Source organism: Zingiber officinale, chromosome 1A (assembly GCF_018446385.1).
Source record: "Zingiber officinale cultivar Zhangliang chromosome 1A, Zo_v1.1, whole genome shotgun sequence".
NCBI lineage: Eukaryota > Viridiplantae > Streptophyta > Magnoliopsida > Zingiberales > Zingiberaceae > Zingiber > Zingiber officinale.
In genome coordinates this window covers 168,455,881-168,473,950 of record NC_055987.1, presented here as the reverse complement: position 1 = coordinate 168,473,950, position 18,070 = coordinate 168,455,881, and the positions used below count along the sequence as shown (strand labels likewise).

The following is an 18,070-nucleotide window of genomic DNA, read 5'->3' as shown; positions in this document are numbered from 1 at the left end:
TAACAATTTTAAAATTCCAGAAGTAATATGAAAAATCAAGTAAGAAATAGAATTCCCTTTAAAAAAATGAAAAGAAAAAAAAAAGAAAGAACTTATGGGTAAAGAATAAGGGGAAAATGTGAAGGTTTATATTGAACAATTTCTCAGCATCTACAAGAGACCAAGAGTCTGGGGTGTCACGCAAAGAATAAGGTCATCATGGTCAGTATTTTGTGGCATCAAAGATTGATGCATTTTGAATAAAAAAGGATACTCACGAAGCTTCTGTCAATGCCAATGCCAATGCCAATGCCAATGCCAATCCTAGTAGAGAGTTGAATCACATTGAAGTCAATTATACATAAAATTAAAAAAAAAAATACATTGGTTGTTCATGTTTTCCCTTTTTTTCTAGTGGCAAGCCTAAAGAATAGGAATTCTCTTCCAACGGAAGAAGTCATCTTTCATTAAAAAAAATTAATTAGCTAGGCAATATCGAATCTAATATGATTAGCTCAACCCCACCAAAATTTTCCACTGACCATCCGTCATCTTTCATTAAACCTTTTACACAAGGTTCAAACATGATTTTCAATTTCGTACTATGTCAATCAATATGGATGAAATTTATCATTCCACTTACCAAACATCACTAGCACCACGACCACAACGTCGTCGAAACCTCACGACTACCTTGCAAGGTCGTGGATGGTTCCAGGTCCTGTGGTGGTCTCGTGGCATCCACAGGGATGAGGAGAGTATTATGACCTTCACAAGTAGGGTGTAAACGAGTCAAGCTGCTCGCGAGTTATTCGGGTCTTGATTATAAAAAAAAAGTTTGTTTGATTAAGTTAACGAGCCGAGCTCAAACTTGATTTTAAGTTTGAAAACATTATCGAACCGACATCGAACTTAACAGTATTTGATTTATGAGCTCACAAATATGTTCATTTAGAAGCGTATGAACGTGCTCATTAAGAGTTTCATTTATACACACGCACGAGTATGATATGTTGGACAGCTCCCATGTGCGTCCAACATACACGACTGAGGGGAACACCCCTACATGTCCCACTGTGACCCTCAGTCACGTATACTAGGCACATATGGGAGGCACCCAACATATATATATATATATATATAGTGTTCACAAGGTGAACATTATAAGATATGTAAGGTATCATGACTCTCTCTATATATATATATATATATATGCCCTTCTTTCATATGTATTTTTTTTTCTCCATCAAAATAAATAAAGAAAAAAAATACTCCGAAGAAAAATAAAATCTCTTAACATTATGCTTTTACCTTCCTACGTAAAAAAAAATATAATATAATTTCTAGCTTTATAAAATATATTACTACTAATAAACTAAATTACTTTATATATAAATTAGATTTAATTTTAAATTGATCAAAATATATCTAAATTAAATATAGTTTAAACTTTCTTGACTCAACCTAAATCAATTTTTACTTAATAAGAATCAAATATTTCATAAGATAATATCAAAACTTAAATTCAACATTCAACATCTTAAATATAACTTAATAATAAAACATTTATAATCATTAAAAATTAATAAAAAAATTTAATTGACATGTACATATTACGTTTTATATAATTATTATGTTGCATATCTACATTTAATCTATATCACTAATGATACTGGTATTGTGATTATTATTGGGGGGTTGTTACAGTTATAGTAACTGTGACCTCTTTAGTCTTATATCAATAGAATTAATGGACTAAATTGTTCTAAAAGAGATATTTTTACTCATAAAATTTGACATTGTTGAGCTCAACTAAAGTTATACTTTATTATATACACCACATGTAACTCAAGTGAGAGATTGTTAGATTTAATTTTTCTATTCAATGGGCTTACATGTTATTTTGTAATGCATGGATTTTATGCCATTATGAACAAATCCATTAAATGATGTAATTGATGTTAATTGTTGATTTATGCTATTGGATGTGTGTTTATATGTATAGAACTTGGTAACCCACATTTTGTTATCAATGATAGGCTAATAATAGAATCAAGCACACTACTATATATAGGGCGTAGTCTCCATAGGATTGAGTAATCTTGAGATCTCCTTGCTTTTCATTGGTAAGGAGAGTGTGGTGTTATCATTCCAATCCCTATGGAAGATACGTCTCTTGCTCTTTTTCTCAGGATCAGGATTTCATGGACAATGTTGAAACAATGACAAATCTGCTACATTCATATTATATTTATCTTTTGGCTATCATCTATTTCATTTAATTAAATTGCTACTGTAAAATTTCAATGTTAACTTGAATTTTGATTTTAGAATCCCTGATTAAAATTCCTCCATCATTATAAATATAAAGAAACAAGCATTTCTAGCTAACACATAGGTTAGTCCAAAAAAGTTCCTTGCTTATGTTATTCACCTTCACACCATAACAAATAAGAGTGAGAAGGTATGAATTATAAACATAAAGAAACAAACATTTATAGCTAACAATTAACTCAATATGAACTGGTACTTATTTTCAGGAATATAGAAACAATTTGAAACCACTAAATTGACAATTTAAAGTTCAAACTTCAGTTCAGTAAATGGGTAGACAAATAAATGATTAGCTCTCGGAGTATTTTCATTAATTTACTGGCGAAGCCAACTAGATCTGTCTGTTTGGAGCTTTCATTAATATCACATAAATGCCTAAAGTCCCAAGATTCAGTGTCAAAGTATGATCCTATTCAAAATAACATGTAATGAACAACTTAGTCGAATAAAAAAGTGTTAAGATAAGTCAAAGAAGAGATATTCCAAATCAATCTCACCTCATAGTTTACTTCATATTCATCAATTTGTATGACATCACCATATTCCTTTAAATCAACACATGAAAACTAAGCGGGATCCCAATTGTGAACTTACGTAAAGAAAAAGGAGAAAAAAGAAACATCTTTTGGCTGTATTGATAACCAAAATAATGACATCACCTCAAACTTATCCAACAAATCATGAATTGCTTCATCAGCTAACCTATAAAACTCCTCCTTGGACATGAGAGATCTAAAATATAATAATAATCAACTTTAACGAATAGTCGTACATGTACAAGAAAGGGGAGAAATAGAGATTTGATCATGACTTTAAAACAACGATTAAGAAATTCAAATGTTCGAAGGAGAAGGAAGACACTCACTGGTAATCTTTGGCGGCCGGATTCTACCCTTGATCAAGCGCCAAGGGTCGAGTGGAGAATAAATCCCTGGGGATGGATAGTGGATCGAGAGGCGACCAAGGCCCCTTCATTAGAGAAAAATCATCAATGACGTCTGATGCTGCGGAATCTTGCAACTTGTCTGGTCGAAAGTCATACTGAACTGTCAGTCAATCAAGGTAAGTTAGATGTGACCCAAAGGAACTTGGACCCAATCTAGATGAGATTCGGGTTTGATCGAACCTAATCAACGCGTTCATTTCAAGGAATAGAATTTGCCTATCTCAACCACAGTGGCTGACGCCCTCCATGCCTTAGCCTTAGATCCCTACACCAAGTTTTGACTTCACATCTAGACACCATGTCTCAACCTCATATTCTGGCATCCTGACTTGGCCCCAAATCTAATCATCCTATCTTAGCCTTAGATCTTGACATCCTGTCTATGCCTCAATGGTCGACACCCTTCACACCTTGGTCTCAGATCCCGACGTCACTTCTCACCCTCAAATCTTGACATCCAGTTCGATCTCAGCAGCCGACACCCACTTCATCTCAGCCTCATATTCTGACACCTAGTCTCAGTCTTGACATTAGCTCTGCCTCAGTCTCAAACTCAAATCTAGCATCTTCCATGTCTCGACCTCAATTGTTGACATCTTGCATCTCTGAGCCTCAAATCCTGACATCCAATCTCAGCAGTCGACACCCACTCCATCTCAGCCTTAGATCACGAAACCTAATCTCGATCTCAGTAGTTGACATTCGCTTGACCTTAGTTTCAGACCCCAACATCCTCCATGTCTCGACTTTAGTCGTCGACATCTTGTGCTTCTCAGTCTCAGATCTTGGCATCTTTGTCTCGAGCTCAGTTACCGACTTCATCTACTCTCATGATCACTCAATATCAACCTCATTTCCTCATCCTTGGATAAGGCCCACACTCTACATGGCGTACTTAAGGCACATGAAGGGCATGTAGATAAGGAGGTTGCACAATCGCCTCATCATTGAGATCGTTACTTTGTGAATATTCTACCACACACGTCGCCGGATGAATGGAGAGACGGTTATGAGGTTGTCATATCTAGTCTCATAAATATCCTCCTTCAAATACGTGACATTTAATGAATGGAGAGACTACAAATGGCGGTCGAATATGATCCCCTCACTGACACATATGAGGATGATGGAGGATCATGCAACCTCTACAACATCTGACGAGACCGAGATACTCTTGTGGCGGCTATATAAGTACTCACGAAGGTAATGACAAGTGAATTCTTGCATTTTCAACTCTTTACAACTCTACTAGATTCCTGACTTTAGTCAAGATTCGATGTACAAATCCTCTATAAATACTCATGGAGGATAAGGGCCTCACTGTATAATCCTCTATAAGAACTCATGGAGGATCATGCAACCTCTGCAGCATCTGACGCGACCGAGATACTCTTGTGATGGCTTTGTATTTTTAGGCATTTTCAACTGTTTGCAACTCTCTACAACTCTTCCAGATTTTTGACTAAAGTAAGGCATCTTGCACTCATGAAGGTATATCAAAGCCGACATTGCAAAATGCCTGACTTTAGTCAAGATTCGGCCTCCTCTAAAGAAATGCCTGGAAATACATAACATTCATTGATAGGTAGACTTCTTATGCTCCATATGTAGTTACTCTCTGATTCTCCTCTATAATGCCGTCATATGAGGGCATCCAAAGAATAGGTGCTCCTATATCTTCATCTCCCGCTTACAGAATACACAACATCAATCCTCTAAGTATTCCTTCTTGTCTCTAGTGGGAAGTTGCCTCTAAGCTAGCATCCAGAGTGTAACTGCATGACTAGGTTTCATGTAAGGCTTTCATACCATCATCATCCGAAATTTTTAGGGTTAGGACACCTAAAGAAGTCATATACTCTGTCCACTCCTTCATCTTATTCAAACTAATTCGCTAACCTCTGCATAGTACCTGCCATCGATCTAGTACCCGCAAGAATGAGGTATCGAATTTGTAATACCGGCTTGATTAGCAGAGAATCCGAGTGCATTGCCTCTCAAGTCCATATGCCCGCTTGTCTTGGATAGGCATAGTGCACCCACTTAATCCAAAGAGCATCCTGTTGGCACAGTTAGCACCAATTGTCAAAATTAGGCTTTGATAAATGACAAATAGATTAAAGTTAGATGTTGTGTGCTCTAATTATTTTACCAAGTATGTAGGATTAGAAGACTTAATAGGGACTAGACACCAGACTGAAGTTCAGTCAGGTCAAGGAGGACTAAACGATTGACAGGAAGTCCAGTTGAGTTAGAGAGGACTAGATAGTTGGTAGAAAATTTAGTCAGGTTAGGGAAGATCAGACGATTGGCTAAAGTCCAGATGAGACATTTAGTAGAAAGACCTGGTGAGTCAAGAGATCAAGGTCAAGTAAATCTATAATGGTAAGTGAGGTAAACACTGAAGGAGAGTGATCCAGTGAGAATGAGTCCAGTAAGACTGTAGGTACTAGTCAAGCTTAAATCCATTTTGGAAAGTCTAAGCTGAAACCATGATTAGATCCTGGTCTTGGTAAGATATGATCTAATTAATAATTTTATCTTATTGTACTAACTCTATTGTGCAAGTTATTTGTTGTTATTAGACTAACATATACTTGCAGGAGTTAAGTGTAAAGTATTAACCTTGGATGAACAGTGTCTGAGGAGCTTCGAAGATGCGGGGAGGCACCTCGAAGATGTGGGGAGGCGCCTCGAAGCTAAATGGAGGCGCCTTGGATAGGGCGAAGATGTCCTCGCAGGGATAAAGTTTGAAGATAAGGTTTCACTGCGCAAAGGCACCTTAGAGGCAATTGGAGGCACCTTGGAGCGTGTTGCAGCCGTTTTGAAGCTGATAGAGGCACCCTCGCACGAATAAAGACCGTGATGATCAGATCAACTAAGCGTCATTTGAGACGTCTTGAAGCGTTGGAGGCACCTTCAACGCTGTTTAAAAGGAGGTCAATGACATCATTCAAAAGACACATCTTCTACACGATTCCTTGACTGTATGGCTGCTTCGATCTCATACTACTGTTGTGCTGTGACATTGCTATACTCAATTATTGCAGATGGACCAACTCCAACACCCAAGCTAATCAATTCCCCGTATTTGTATTGGTAACATTTTCTTATGTCATGTAAATTACTACATAAAGGAAGTGTAGGTTGTTACACTTCCTATTTGTTCATTCGTATATTTGATTAGTGGATTATCCATTGGAAAGATCCAAAGGACCTAGGTCTTGGAGTAGGAGTCGTCGAAGACTTTAAACCAAGTAAAACCGCTCATGTTTTATTTTTATTCTTTCTTACTTAATTGTATTATGTTGTACACTCAGTTTTAAAAAGTCGATAAAGAAACAATTTTTAAAATATACATGATTCATCCCCCCCCCCTCTCTCCCCCTTCTTATGATCCTAGGCATCCTCCTTTGTCTGTATCCGCCAAAGTACCTTAGCCAATAAGACAAAGGTTCCAAGCTTTCAAGTCATTAAATTCCAATCCTCCTTCCTCTTTGAGCCTATACTTATCCTCCCAAGACACCGAGGGGTGTTTGGACGGTCACATAAAAGACTTGTAGATGCTATAAATGTGGTCAATAATTTCCAAAGGAAGAGGTAATATAGAGAGCCAAAAACACTCTACTCCCTATAGCATTGAGGTGATAAGCAGAGTTTGTTTTGTATAGGAAAGTGTCTTCTTCAACCAATAGTTAATCCATCAGACTAGTGAGTCAAGAAGCAAACTATAGTATGAAATCCTCAAACGCTCGACAGCAAGTGGCATCTCTAGATATAAAAAAGGCATGGTTGTCTCATGGAAGCTTGTGAGAGAGAGAGAGAGAGAGAGAGTAGTCGCATGTGTGTCGTGTCACTCACTCCACCTGGAAATATGTTTGACTTTTGGTGATTAACCCGAAGACCTACTATCACCCTATATATACTTGAAACACGTATATATTAAGTCCTCTAGTCTTGCAAATGTTACACAATGGTGAAATTTTAATATGCAATTAGGTGTGATCAGAAGCCCTCCACTCTCGTCCTTCGCCATTAAGTAAGAGGTGAAATCCCCTAAGACCTGCCATGAGTTTTCCATATCAATCAAAATCTACTGTAGTCTCTCCCAAAATGTCTTCCTCTCTATAATAGTAAGTCAGCTCAAATGTGACGATAAAATGTCTCCCTGATATCGTACATCTAACCCAATAGTGTATAAATTGGGCATGTCATTCCAACACCTCTAGATCAATCTTCTAGTCATCCCAGATCAATAGTATCCGACTCTTACTCCCTTGATTATCTTCCTGTTCCATCTAAAGTTGATGAAATCTACGAGTTTTAAATTTTCAAAAACCCTCTGCCAATAGTTTTGTCTCTAATACGCCCAAACTACTAAGCTTCACATTATGGAAGAGGGACTCCACCCCATTCTATTTGAGACCTTTATTGAGACATCTAATATATTAGGATTGATTGGACCGACTAGAGAGGAGTGAATAGTCTGTAAATAAAAATTTATAGCTTCTCTTGATAATTGCTTAGCTCGATGGACTTGATGCATCCGAGAGACGAAGAGTTGCGGAAGAATATACCGGTGGAGTGAGAAGGACGAGCGAGGCGCATCTGAGGGATGAGAAGCCTAGAGAAAATATGCTCAGAGAGAGAAAATCAGAGTTGGATTTGGGTGAGCTTAACTCCGGACAAATAGAGTGTTACTCAAGCGAGTAAAGTTAGAAAGTAATCAACATGGAAGTTGACCATGAGAGGCAAATCAACCCAAGGTACTTACATAATATTCCATGAACCTACCTTCATTCGCCTTATGACGATTTGTGCTATCCCGACAAATGAAGGTGTTGTTCCACAGATAGCTCTGATCTTTGCAATTCGCCAGACCTACTCGAAGGTCCAGTCATTATCCTTGGCTGATCCTCCTCCTTCTTGAAGGTCCAAACATCATCCTTGGCCGAGGGGAGAGTATTTAATAATAATGTTGTCCATAGGTTGCTTAATGTAATATCAAGCGTTATAATAAACTTCAGAAAACATAAATCTCGTTTCGATTAGTGGAAGATGGAGTATTGGATGTCACTAAGGAATACAAAAGTAGCTATTAGAGATTATTAGCAAGTTTGACATTTGTCACAATAAGACACGTACGAGTAATATGTTTGTGTTGTTTATGTTGCAGGAAATTTTTTAAGCAAGAATTGTGACACCGCATATGAATTAATCAAAAAATTTTAATCATGGGATTCTATATATCATTAATATATAACGATTTATGAAAAATAGACGAAATAAATGCGGAAGCTATAAATCCTGAGCTAAATCAAGATTGGTAGCCATCCCCTTGATGTCGTTGGACAATCTGAAAAGGCAGAAGCAACAAAGATTGATCCTTTTAGGACGACGACAACTATATACTCCTCTCCCGATGGAAAAAAGAAAGGTTGAGATGATATCAAAATAGACAATATATATATATAGTGGTGTCATCAAAATTTTAATATTATTCAAAATTTAATACACAGTGGTTTATTTATATATTTAAACAACTTTATTCTAGTAATACCTCATACGTGGCCGCGATGATACTTTACAGTCCGCCTCACCACCCTCGTGCTGAGGCTAGAGCAACATCAAGAGGCTGAATTTTAGACCTCTATCACTGTTGGTCACACCCCAGTTCACTGACGTGTTTTTTTTGTTCATTGACCTATTCCGACCAAGAGAATCCTGAGAAAGACTTACATATTTATCATTTTCTTCCATTACAACAAAAAGTGATCGTAATCTTCAGCTAAGACTTTCCAAAATTATTCTATACGATTTGAGAGAGAGTAAATCATGAGAAACTTCGTTTGATCCTGTTTGAAATGGGTGAAAATAATGAGCTGAGACGTGACTCTACTACTGATTCGATAAAGACTCTGTGTTATCCTGTAACACAAGGAGTATTAGTACCGAGTCAGAGAAGGGGTCTTCGATATTGACCATCCGATGATTAAGTCAGTGCTCGATCTAGGAGAAGTAGTGAATTATAGCAAATGACGTGTGCAAATAAGAAGTATCGCATACCTCCGCCTATATATGGAGACCCCTTTTATAATGTTGCTATTGCGTTATGCACTTATCTCAGAGCATCAACACATGTCCCAAGACTTTCCCTAAGAAAGGGCAGACCATAAAATGACCCTACACCGTTCTTTAAACGAGCTCGTCAATCTCTGTGATTTGATAAGCTGGAAACTTCTAAAGGATGATTTGTCGGCGGGATATTGTCTGTCCTTTCCGGCACAACCTTCCAAAAGAGTTCGATATAACATGTATGTAGGTTCCGTTGTAGGCCGACTGACCGTCACTCGACTGGGATATCGCCAGCTTGGCTGTGCAGAATGCAGCTACCGACTTATTCTTTACTTGGCCCTTCATGTTGTCGGAGAGGCGCATTGTGTCGGATCGGTCCTTAGGTCCAATCGGCAAGGACGGTGGATCGGATAAATTAATACTTAGCTCCAAATTTCATTTGCAAGTTGCGGAGGATGGCCGTTTGGATAGTCTGGTCGGTCATTCACGCCCAACCAATGTTGTGAGCTCACTCGGCCAACCTTGCCTGATTAGCAGTCTCTAAGTTCGTCCGACTCTACGATTTTGATTGTTTGATTTTGACATCTATATTAGTCGATTCTCACTGTTTTAACCTACTTTTTAGGGTCATCTTTATCCCTGTATCATTATCCAATACAACAACTATTTATATGGAGTTAAGATGATTCACGATATATTTTACACATCTCAATAATTGTTCCCATAATCTATTACAACAATGGAGGAAGGCCATGCATATCGACCAGTTTTCTTAGATCGGATTATAGTAGCATTATAAAAATCATATCTTTTTGAAAAGGTTTATAAAAATAGCTTATTTTTAACTATTTTTTTAAAATTATTGATACGGAGTCGAAAATACTTTTATTTTTCAAATAAAAAAACACAAGCAAAGCAAATCCTTCACTAATTTGCAACTCAGCCCATGTATTCTTTATCAAAGTATATGCATGGTTTTGTACTATAAAAGAATCAAAATGTTGTAATTCCCACAACGAAACATACCGATATATTATTGCTATAATTACATTTGTGTCATGTTCTTAGTGCCAGTACTCATATTGTAGTAAAATTATAATTTTTTATGTAATTAATTATTAAAATATTGAATGTTCAAAAGTACTGAGTACATAGGGGATACACATTAACCAACTACAGTTAGTTAGTTAGAGAACGAGGTGACCTTGAAATATATACAATTTATATTTAACTACATCGTTCACATGTTTTAAAACTCTTCATTTCTAATGATATTGTTTGTGCATAGAAGGGTGAAGACCTAAAACGAGATTCTTCTTTCGAAAAGTTTATTTTACATTTTTTTATTATTCCACTTATTGGAAGAAAGACATTGGATTTTTAAGGATTAATTCATCTAACCAGCATAGGCTATGCAGCAAGCCTTGCAATTGCAAGAGCAAATTTAATCTACTTGGTCAATTTGTTTCAAACTCCATCTTGTCAATAGTTCATTAAATATAAATTATCATACGAGGACGGTGTGATGATTAAAATACAAGGTGTTACCATATTAAATAATGGAGTCGAAACTCGACGTGCCCGAACATATCTTCCTCATGTCTTTGGCCATGGTTAATAACCACCTATAATTTATTTCCTCCGTATTGACCTAGAGACAGATTGACGGAGACACTAGAGACGAACAAATCACTTTTTGCCACATTAGTTCATTAAATATAATTGACCCATTAAGCTGTTTCAATTTGCCCACACAACTCATTTCACCTCTCAAAACATTTTGATTAGCCTACTTGGTTCACTTAGCCAATTCAATTCAATTATCCAGTCAATCATATCTACACAATTTTTTTTTTTAAAATTTTGAGATCAATACTAGCTTCCCAAGCCACTTGACAAATTAGATTCAACCATCCAGTCAATCATATCTATACATTTTTTTAAAAAATATTTGAGATAAATACTAGGTTCCCAAGCCATTTGACAAATTAGATTCCATCAATCAGTCAATCATATCTAGCTCAATTTTAGATTTTGAAATTGACTAGTAACATTATATATATATATTAGGGATCTTGTATTAGGAAACCTAAGATCCTCAGATCTGGATGTACATACACTCACATAACCTTAAGCTCCTGAACAAGTCTATTTTAACACGGATGATAAGAAAGTCCACAATAGCATCCAAGTCCACAATCACCATAAAATTGTAAGATGTGACCTCATTTTCAGTCGCATGTGGCTCATCATCAATCATTCTTTTTCGTCTTTGCCATATCTGTTCCAATATATGGTTCAACACTGTAAGCATATTGCTGGAATACAGAGAAGACTACCATCTCGAGAATCACCAGGATATTTTGTATGGCTTCCTGGATATGTTCTACATCCAGCCAGAAATGATGAGATTGAATCACTCCCACCGCCGCTAACACTTCAAGTGCAGTTCCCTGACCAGCAGTATAAACTAATTGTCATTGCTGTTAAAAAAAGAATGATAGAATCTGGCAGTGCACAACATCTTAACAAGGACAAAATGGAGATGGTATTCTAACTCAACAATGGATTTGACTGATACATAATGATGACTTCAAGATAACAAAATGGAATGAATAATATTTCCAGGAAATTCCAACGCTCCAATTCTTCTAACCAAGATGTCAGTCAAGAGTGAATGGCACTCAGTGTGCCGAGCTAAGTTTGACTCAGCACATCTATGGACAAGCATTTTTTTGGTTTTTGGTGTTTCAAGATTGTAAATAGATCAAGCATTCATTACAGTTTGTTGAACACCCAATAAAGCTGTCAAGCTAGATTTCGGATGGTGTAAATAATGATACAAAAATTTAGTACGTGTTTGTTCATCATTCTCACAAAAAATGCATCGACATCCTTACAATATAAATCTTCATAAACTTTGATTCTAGATGATACAATAAAAGTGTCAAGAGGCTAATCTAACTGGCGTTTGAGATCACCTATATGGATCTTTTGTGCATTTCACAGAAACATAAAAGCAGGGCACACACTGCCAACTTCTGTTAGTTTAGAATGTGTCTCAAGCTGAATAGAAACGCAATGAGATACTGATGAACATCTTAAACTAACATCCCTTTACCTTCAGAAAAATTGTTATTATGGCCACAGGAAAATTAAAGCAGCTAAAAGCCGTTTAATAATAATTCTCAGGTTGAAGACTCAACTTCTACCATCATTTCATCTCTGTATGTCTCTTCTATATTTCCTAGACTCAGAAATGCATTACCTCTCTTTCAGATCGCATGGGACAGTCCTGAAGGGGCCAGGGTTATCACCTTTTGCTGCTATATTTCCTAAACTCACAAGTCAAAGATTCCCCTCCTATGCCTAGGTCATCACTGCACATGGACTTGAGTTACTATCTATCAAACTCCCCTTTGAGCAATCCACAAGCACCACCATTGCCTTGTATATCCACTTAAATGGTTCCTATTCCTAACTCTTTCAAGCAAACAACAAAAGGTGTAGCATGGAGTCAGATCATGATAGAATAGAAACATCAAAAATCATACTTGGCCTATAATTCTTTATCACCCTCATTGAAACTTCACCTTAATTAAAACTGTTTATAGAAGGCCTCTGCTTGGGTATGATGCCCTACCAATAGTCTGCAAATTATAGGTCTGATGCCCTACCAATATAGTCTGCAGATTACAGAAGACACTTTATATATAAAAGCAAGTGTCAAGTGTTAGGTATACTGAACTCAAAACTGAAATACATTAAGCGAGATTTCATCAAAGTTTCAATGGTTATTCGCTATTTTCTTCATCCACAGGCATACGACAATTGGTCTGTGTTTATGTATTTTAATCACACGGGACAATCATGACGTAGCTCAGACATTTAAGCAAACTCTAGAAAGAACTTTCAAATGAAAGACCTTGGGCCAAACTGCATATTTAGGAGACCTAGGAATTCTTGAGGGTATTTCTTTACAATAAAAATTTAAATAAGACCTTATTCCTGTAGTTAGTCTTCCTGATGATAAGCTGACTGATACATCCATTGAATTAAATATGAAGTGTGGTCGCAAATTGATGGGATTCCTGCCTCAGATCTCACTCTATATGGTCGTGTGGTAAACAACTTACTTTTATTTAAATTTTATACGTCCAAATATAAGTTGGCTTATGTAGTACAAATTATCTATCAATTTTTCTCTAACCCTCATGTATTACATTTGATGATAGCCCATCAAATTACTCAACATCTTTGATCTACCCAAACTATAGGGCTCTTTAATACTAAGACCCTCTAAGTTGGGCTTAAGAAGTTTTAGTGATGCCGATTATGATAGCAACAAGACACTTGGAGTTCTACAACATGATATCGTATCCTCTTGGCTTTTCGGAGATTCGCTCTTGTTTTTAAAATCAAAGAAGCAATGCACACTAAAAATCTTCAAGTGAATATGAGAATTGTGTTATGTCATCCACATACAATGAAATTATATGGCTAAATCCAACTTCTCTATTTTCTTTTCATCAAAGTGCAATTAAAATTGTGAACAATCCAGTATTTTATGAAAGGGCTTACCAGGTTGAAGCTGCTGGTCGTTTTCTTCAAGAAAAATTTAAAAATAACTAATTTCTCTTCCTCATGTACAAACAAAGAAGCAGCTTGTAGATTTTTCACTAAGTTGCAAATCAAGGCAAGATATGACTATTTCATGCACAAACTAACCTTGACCTATCATCATCATCAGGTTAAGGGGATGAGATTAGAAGAATCCAGACCCAGCTTAAGGCATAGGCTTAATTAGGGCCCCAATTTTATTGGGCCCCATTGATTAATTAATCGAAGACGTTGAAGAAATTAAATTGGTTTCATTAATATTAATTAATTATAAATGTCATGCTAATTCATTAATGACACCTTAGCAATTAATTCATTATCGATTCCGCTTCCTATGTATACACACTTATCTTTATTTCCTCATTAATTGCTTTCCATAATTTTATATGAGATTCTATTCTACCTTAAATATAATTCATTTCTTAATTGACATATTTCTTTATTATTATTATTATTATTATTATTATTTGACAATTGGCAACACTATTTTATTTAATTATATGTCTTATAAAACCTAATACTCTTTCCTTTTCAATATTTCTTAAAAATCCTATTTGTTTTCTCATTAGTGCTTGGTCTTTTTCTTTTCTCATCCCCGATTCCTTGTGTTTCTCCTTTCTTGCCGATGATACCTAAAAGAACGCCCTCTCCCCCTCGCCGATAATATTTCTTTCTCGTTCTTTCTTTTTTTTCTTCGACATGATCGTCTCAAGATTCCTTGAGGCCCTAGGCAAAAAATTAAAAAACAAAGTTCTTTAATATATTTTTAAATTTTCTCTAACCTTTTTCATTTGGATTTAGGACTGAAAATGGCAGGTTTAAAAAAATATTTGAATTTTAAAAAAAATATATTATTTTTTTTGAAAAAATAAATTTTTATATAAATTTTAGTTTTCTGGCTGATATCTTGATAATAATTTTATTAATAAAATTGCTAAATTATTTAATCGTTTTTTGAGTCATTATTCAATGTAAATAAGACTTTATTAATTTTAATTTTGAAAAACTTATTTTTACTAAAACATTGATTATTTTGTTTGGTTTAATTTTAAACTTGTAATGTAATGTAATCTGGATTACAAAAGGTAGTGAAGTTTTGTAATCTGGATTACAAAGCAAATACTATGTAATCCGATTACATTACGAGGCCACCGTTTAACCAAAATTTAAATGCCAAATACTATGTAATCTTTTCCAAATAGCTATTTTTTTGGCCTGGGACACCACAATAGAAACTAGAAGCTCTTGCTTCATTTCCTCAAAATGTTCTGCATGGCATTCAATTGAATATATTGAGCTACCCAAATTCTAAGTTGAGTCTTCATGTACTACTGGCGTGCTAATTATCTGTGACTAATATGATAGGATTAAACTTTATCTTAACTATCTGAGGTTGAATAAGTTTTAGTATTGCCAACAAATGCCACCTGAGAGTATCTACTAGAAATTCTAAACTTTATAATCATAGTTATGAATTAGAAGAAATAATACCACACCAAAACTATAAGATATCATTTTACATGTACTTCCAGGTAAAGATAAACACAAATGACTAATATCTAAGACTAATATGCTATGATTTAGCTTCTAGAACTTTAACCTCAAGCATGTTAAGAAGAAATAACTTTGGTACCATTTTTAATTACCAATCAGTAAGAATTATTCGATTACCAAATTAATCTGCTAAATAGTGGTGAAATATTAAAGAAGTTGAAGGATGAAGCTGATATAAAATGAGAAGAGTGAACAGAAAATTTACAGAAGTACCTGCCAGAAGCAAAAGAAGACAATTCCTTTGATGCACATGAACTTTGCTAGAGGCTTATGTGGAGCTAATTCCTTTGCAAACACATGGTAGAAAATCACAAGGGCATACATGGCCATGGAAACTGATATGTTGAGTATAATCGTGGAAGTCCAGCTTATCCAAGTGGTATACATTCCAAGAAGTTGAAGTATAATTATTAGGATAGAGCAGACAGGTCTAATAATAACGAATTGCCATGTCCAATACTTGAGAAGCTGTAATGTGTGATGCTCTAAACGAATAGTATGAGGCTGCACCAATTATCACTTTTCAGTAGCTGAATCTTGAAGATAACAAATAAAGTTGATAAATTCTAAACATTTATAATGAGAAGTTGTTGCAAGAGCAGTAGAGTAGGCAATTGTAACCAGAATGGGGAACAAAGAAACTAGCAACTGTTTATTCAGATGACATTTCTTCACCGATACTTAGTATTTCTATCAAGCTTTATTCAAGGATGTATTTTTTTTTTTTTTTAAATTTTCTCTGCATATGCCAGTATGGGTTAAAACATACCGTGAGTGTTAATGATTGCCCAGAACAAGATATTAAGCAATTTTTGGTCTATGCTACTCAAACAGATCAATATCTACAGCATACCATAAAAAGGGATATGGGAAATGAATGATGAATCACTCTCCCTTTAATTCCATCTGGTACAATGTTCTTGCTGAGAGAAATATTCAAATAACTATACATCAAGGCCATGAACTTAGCAATCACCTGCATAGTAGACACTGAACTTCAATAATGGCTTGCATAAGACAACTAAAATGACATAGGATGTGGAAAATTATAATCTTAAAAAAGGAATTACCAGAGCTTCATAGCATTCTTTAAGAGAGTCCAAAAAGGTAAAGAAGGGTTTACTTCCCTGAATATCTAACAAACCAATAAAGGAGTTGACAGCATAAAAAGGCGCCATAAGAATAATGATAACTATTGCCTTTTGTTCCTTTGGGTTTTTCCAATAGAACAGATGCTGAGACAACAACTGTAATGTAAAATGCAAGGTGAGCATCGCACAGCATGCTGACCCTAGCAAGGTAAGGGTTTCTCGATCCATCTTTGCCAGATCAACCTGCGGGTACATTGTATCTGGGGACATGGAAAAAACAGAAAATGAAACTGAGCCTTGTTAATTTGAATATAAAAGCAGGATACTCAAACAATTAATGCTACTCAAGTGAGGCAAACAATAAGTATCAGCCACTCGACTCATTATTGAAGTGTTATTATATTCAATCTGCTCTAATGTAGTCGAATCAAATTCAGTACAACCAGAATGAATGCCAGTAGAAAGAGAGTCATAACCAATTACTAGAATGAAACCAATGGAAAAAAAAAAATTTGGGTGAAAAAAAACCCTTCAGGAAGCTCGGCATGCCGACAACTTCAGCAACATTATCACCATATTTCAAGTGACCAACCCTAATACTCTAGTAGTAGCAATGGAAAAGGGCCTACTTTTTCAGAATGAACTCCTCCTTTCTCCAGTGGTTAGGAACAGCTGCGACTTTAATTGAATGCAATATGAATCAGCTGACCAACCAATTTGAGACCGATCTCCGCCCATACCCTAACCTAAATCATCAAAGCCACCAATTCGAACAAAAAAAAGTTCCTTTCAAATCGAAACAAATGGCAGCAACTGTAAAAGAGACCAAAGTCAAAACGATTCCAACAACAGGAAAAAAGGGGGCGAAAGTTCGAATCCTCACGGCTAAAAGGTGATGAGGATCAAACCGTAGCTATCAACAAAGCTACTCGAAGAGAAAGAAACGAGAAAAGGCGGGAAGGCGGGGGAGAGAGGGTGAGAAACTGAAGAAAGACGTACCTTTGTCTAATCGAAGTCGTCCTGCTTGCTGCGGTGCCAACTGGACTGGAAGTTGGAAAGGCAGAGGGATTGCAGAGCAAAGTGATTTAAGAGTTGGATTCAAGGACGCCCATAAGCTGATGCCGTTTGACGAAATGAATAGAGATTGAAAGGTCATGGCGACACATGCGTTTGGCACGTGCGAATTAAAAAAGCCCAATTTATTCATATTATCAAATAAGTCTTTTTTTTTTATTTTTTCACATGGGCACCCTCCCTCTAAATTGTTTTAAAATTACCCCCTAAACAACGTAATTACGAATCAAACTATTCATTTTTAAGATATAAAAACAACAACATAGAGTTATATGAATATAGAACTTTTTTCATTGTTGATTCATTTAATTTCGATCGGCACTCTTTTCCATGACAATAGTCAACTACTTTCGCACTTTATCACGACAATCCATACTAGTTTGACATTATAATTTTA

General features: G+C 35.8%; 1 protein-coding gene across 3 annotated transcripts; it reads right to left on the bottom strand.

Annotated features, from left to right (window-relative positions):
• Positions 1–11,351: 11,351 nt before the first annotated feature.
• On the bottom strand, positions 11,352–17,738 carry LOC122038359 (transmembrane protein 184C-like). Of its 3 annotated transcripts, XM_042598069.1 has the most exons (6): positions 17,599–17,738; positions 17,229–17,345; positions 16,579–16,859; positions 16,362–16,484; positions 15,722–16,012; positions 11,352–11,787 (listed from the first exon to the last, which is right to left on the bottom strand). In XM_042598069.1, exons 3-6 carry the CDS (start codon positions 16,852–16,854, stop codon positions 11,587–11,589), a joined length of 891 nt encoding a protein of 296 aa, XP_042454003.1. In that variant the 5' UTR covers positions 16,855–16,859; positions 17,229–17,345; positions 17,599–17,738; the 3' UTR covers positions 11,352–11,586. The 3 variants fall into 3 exon arrangements, with proteins under 3 accessions (XP_042454003.1, XP_042454004.1, XP_042454002.1); XM_042598070.1 differs by lacking the exon at positions 17,229–17,345 and having other exon boundaries at positions 17,599–17,717; XM_042598068.1 differs by lacking the exons at positions 17,229–17,345; positions 17,599–17,738 and having other exon boundaries at positions 16,579–16,869.
• Between the last annotated feature and the right edge of the window lie 332 nt (positions 17,739–18,070).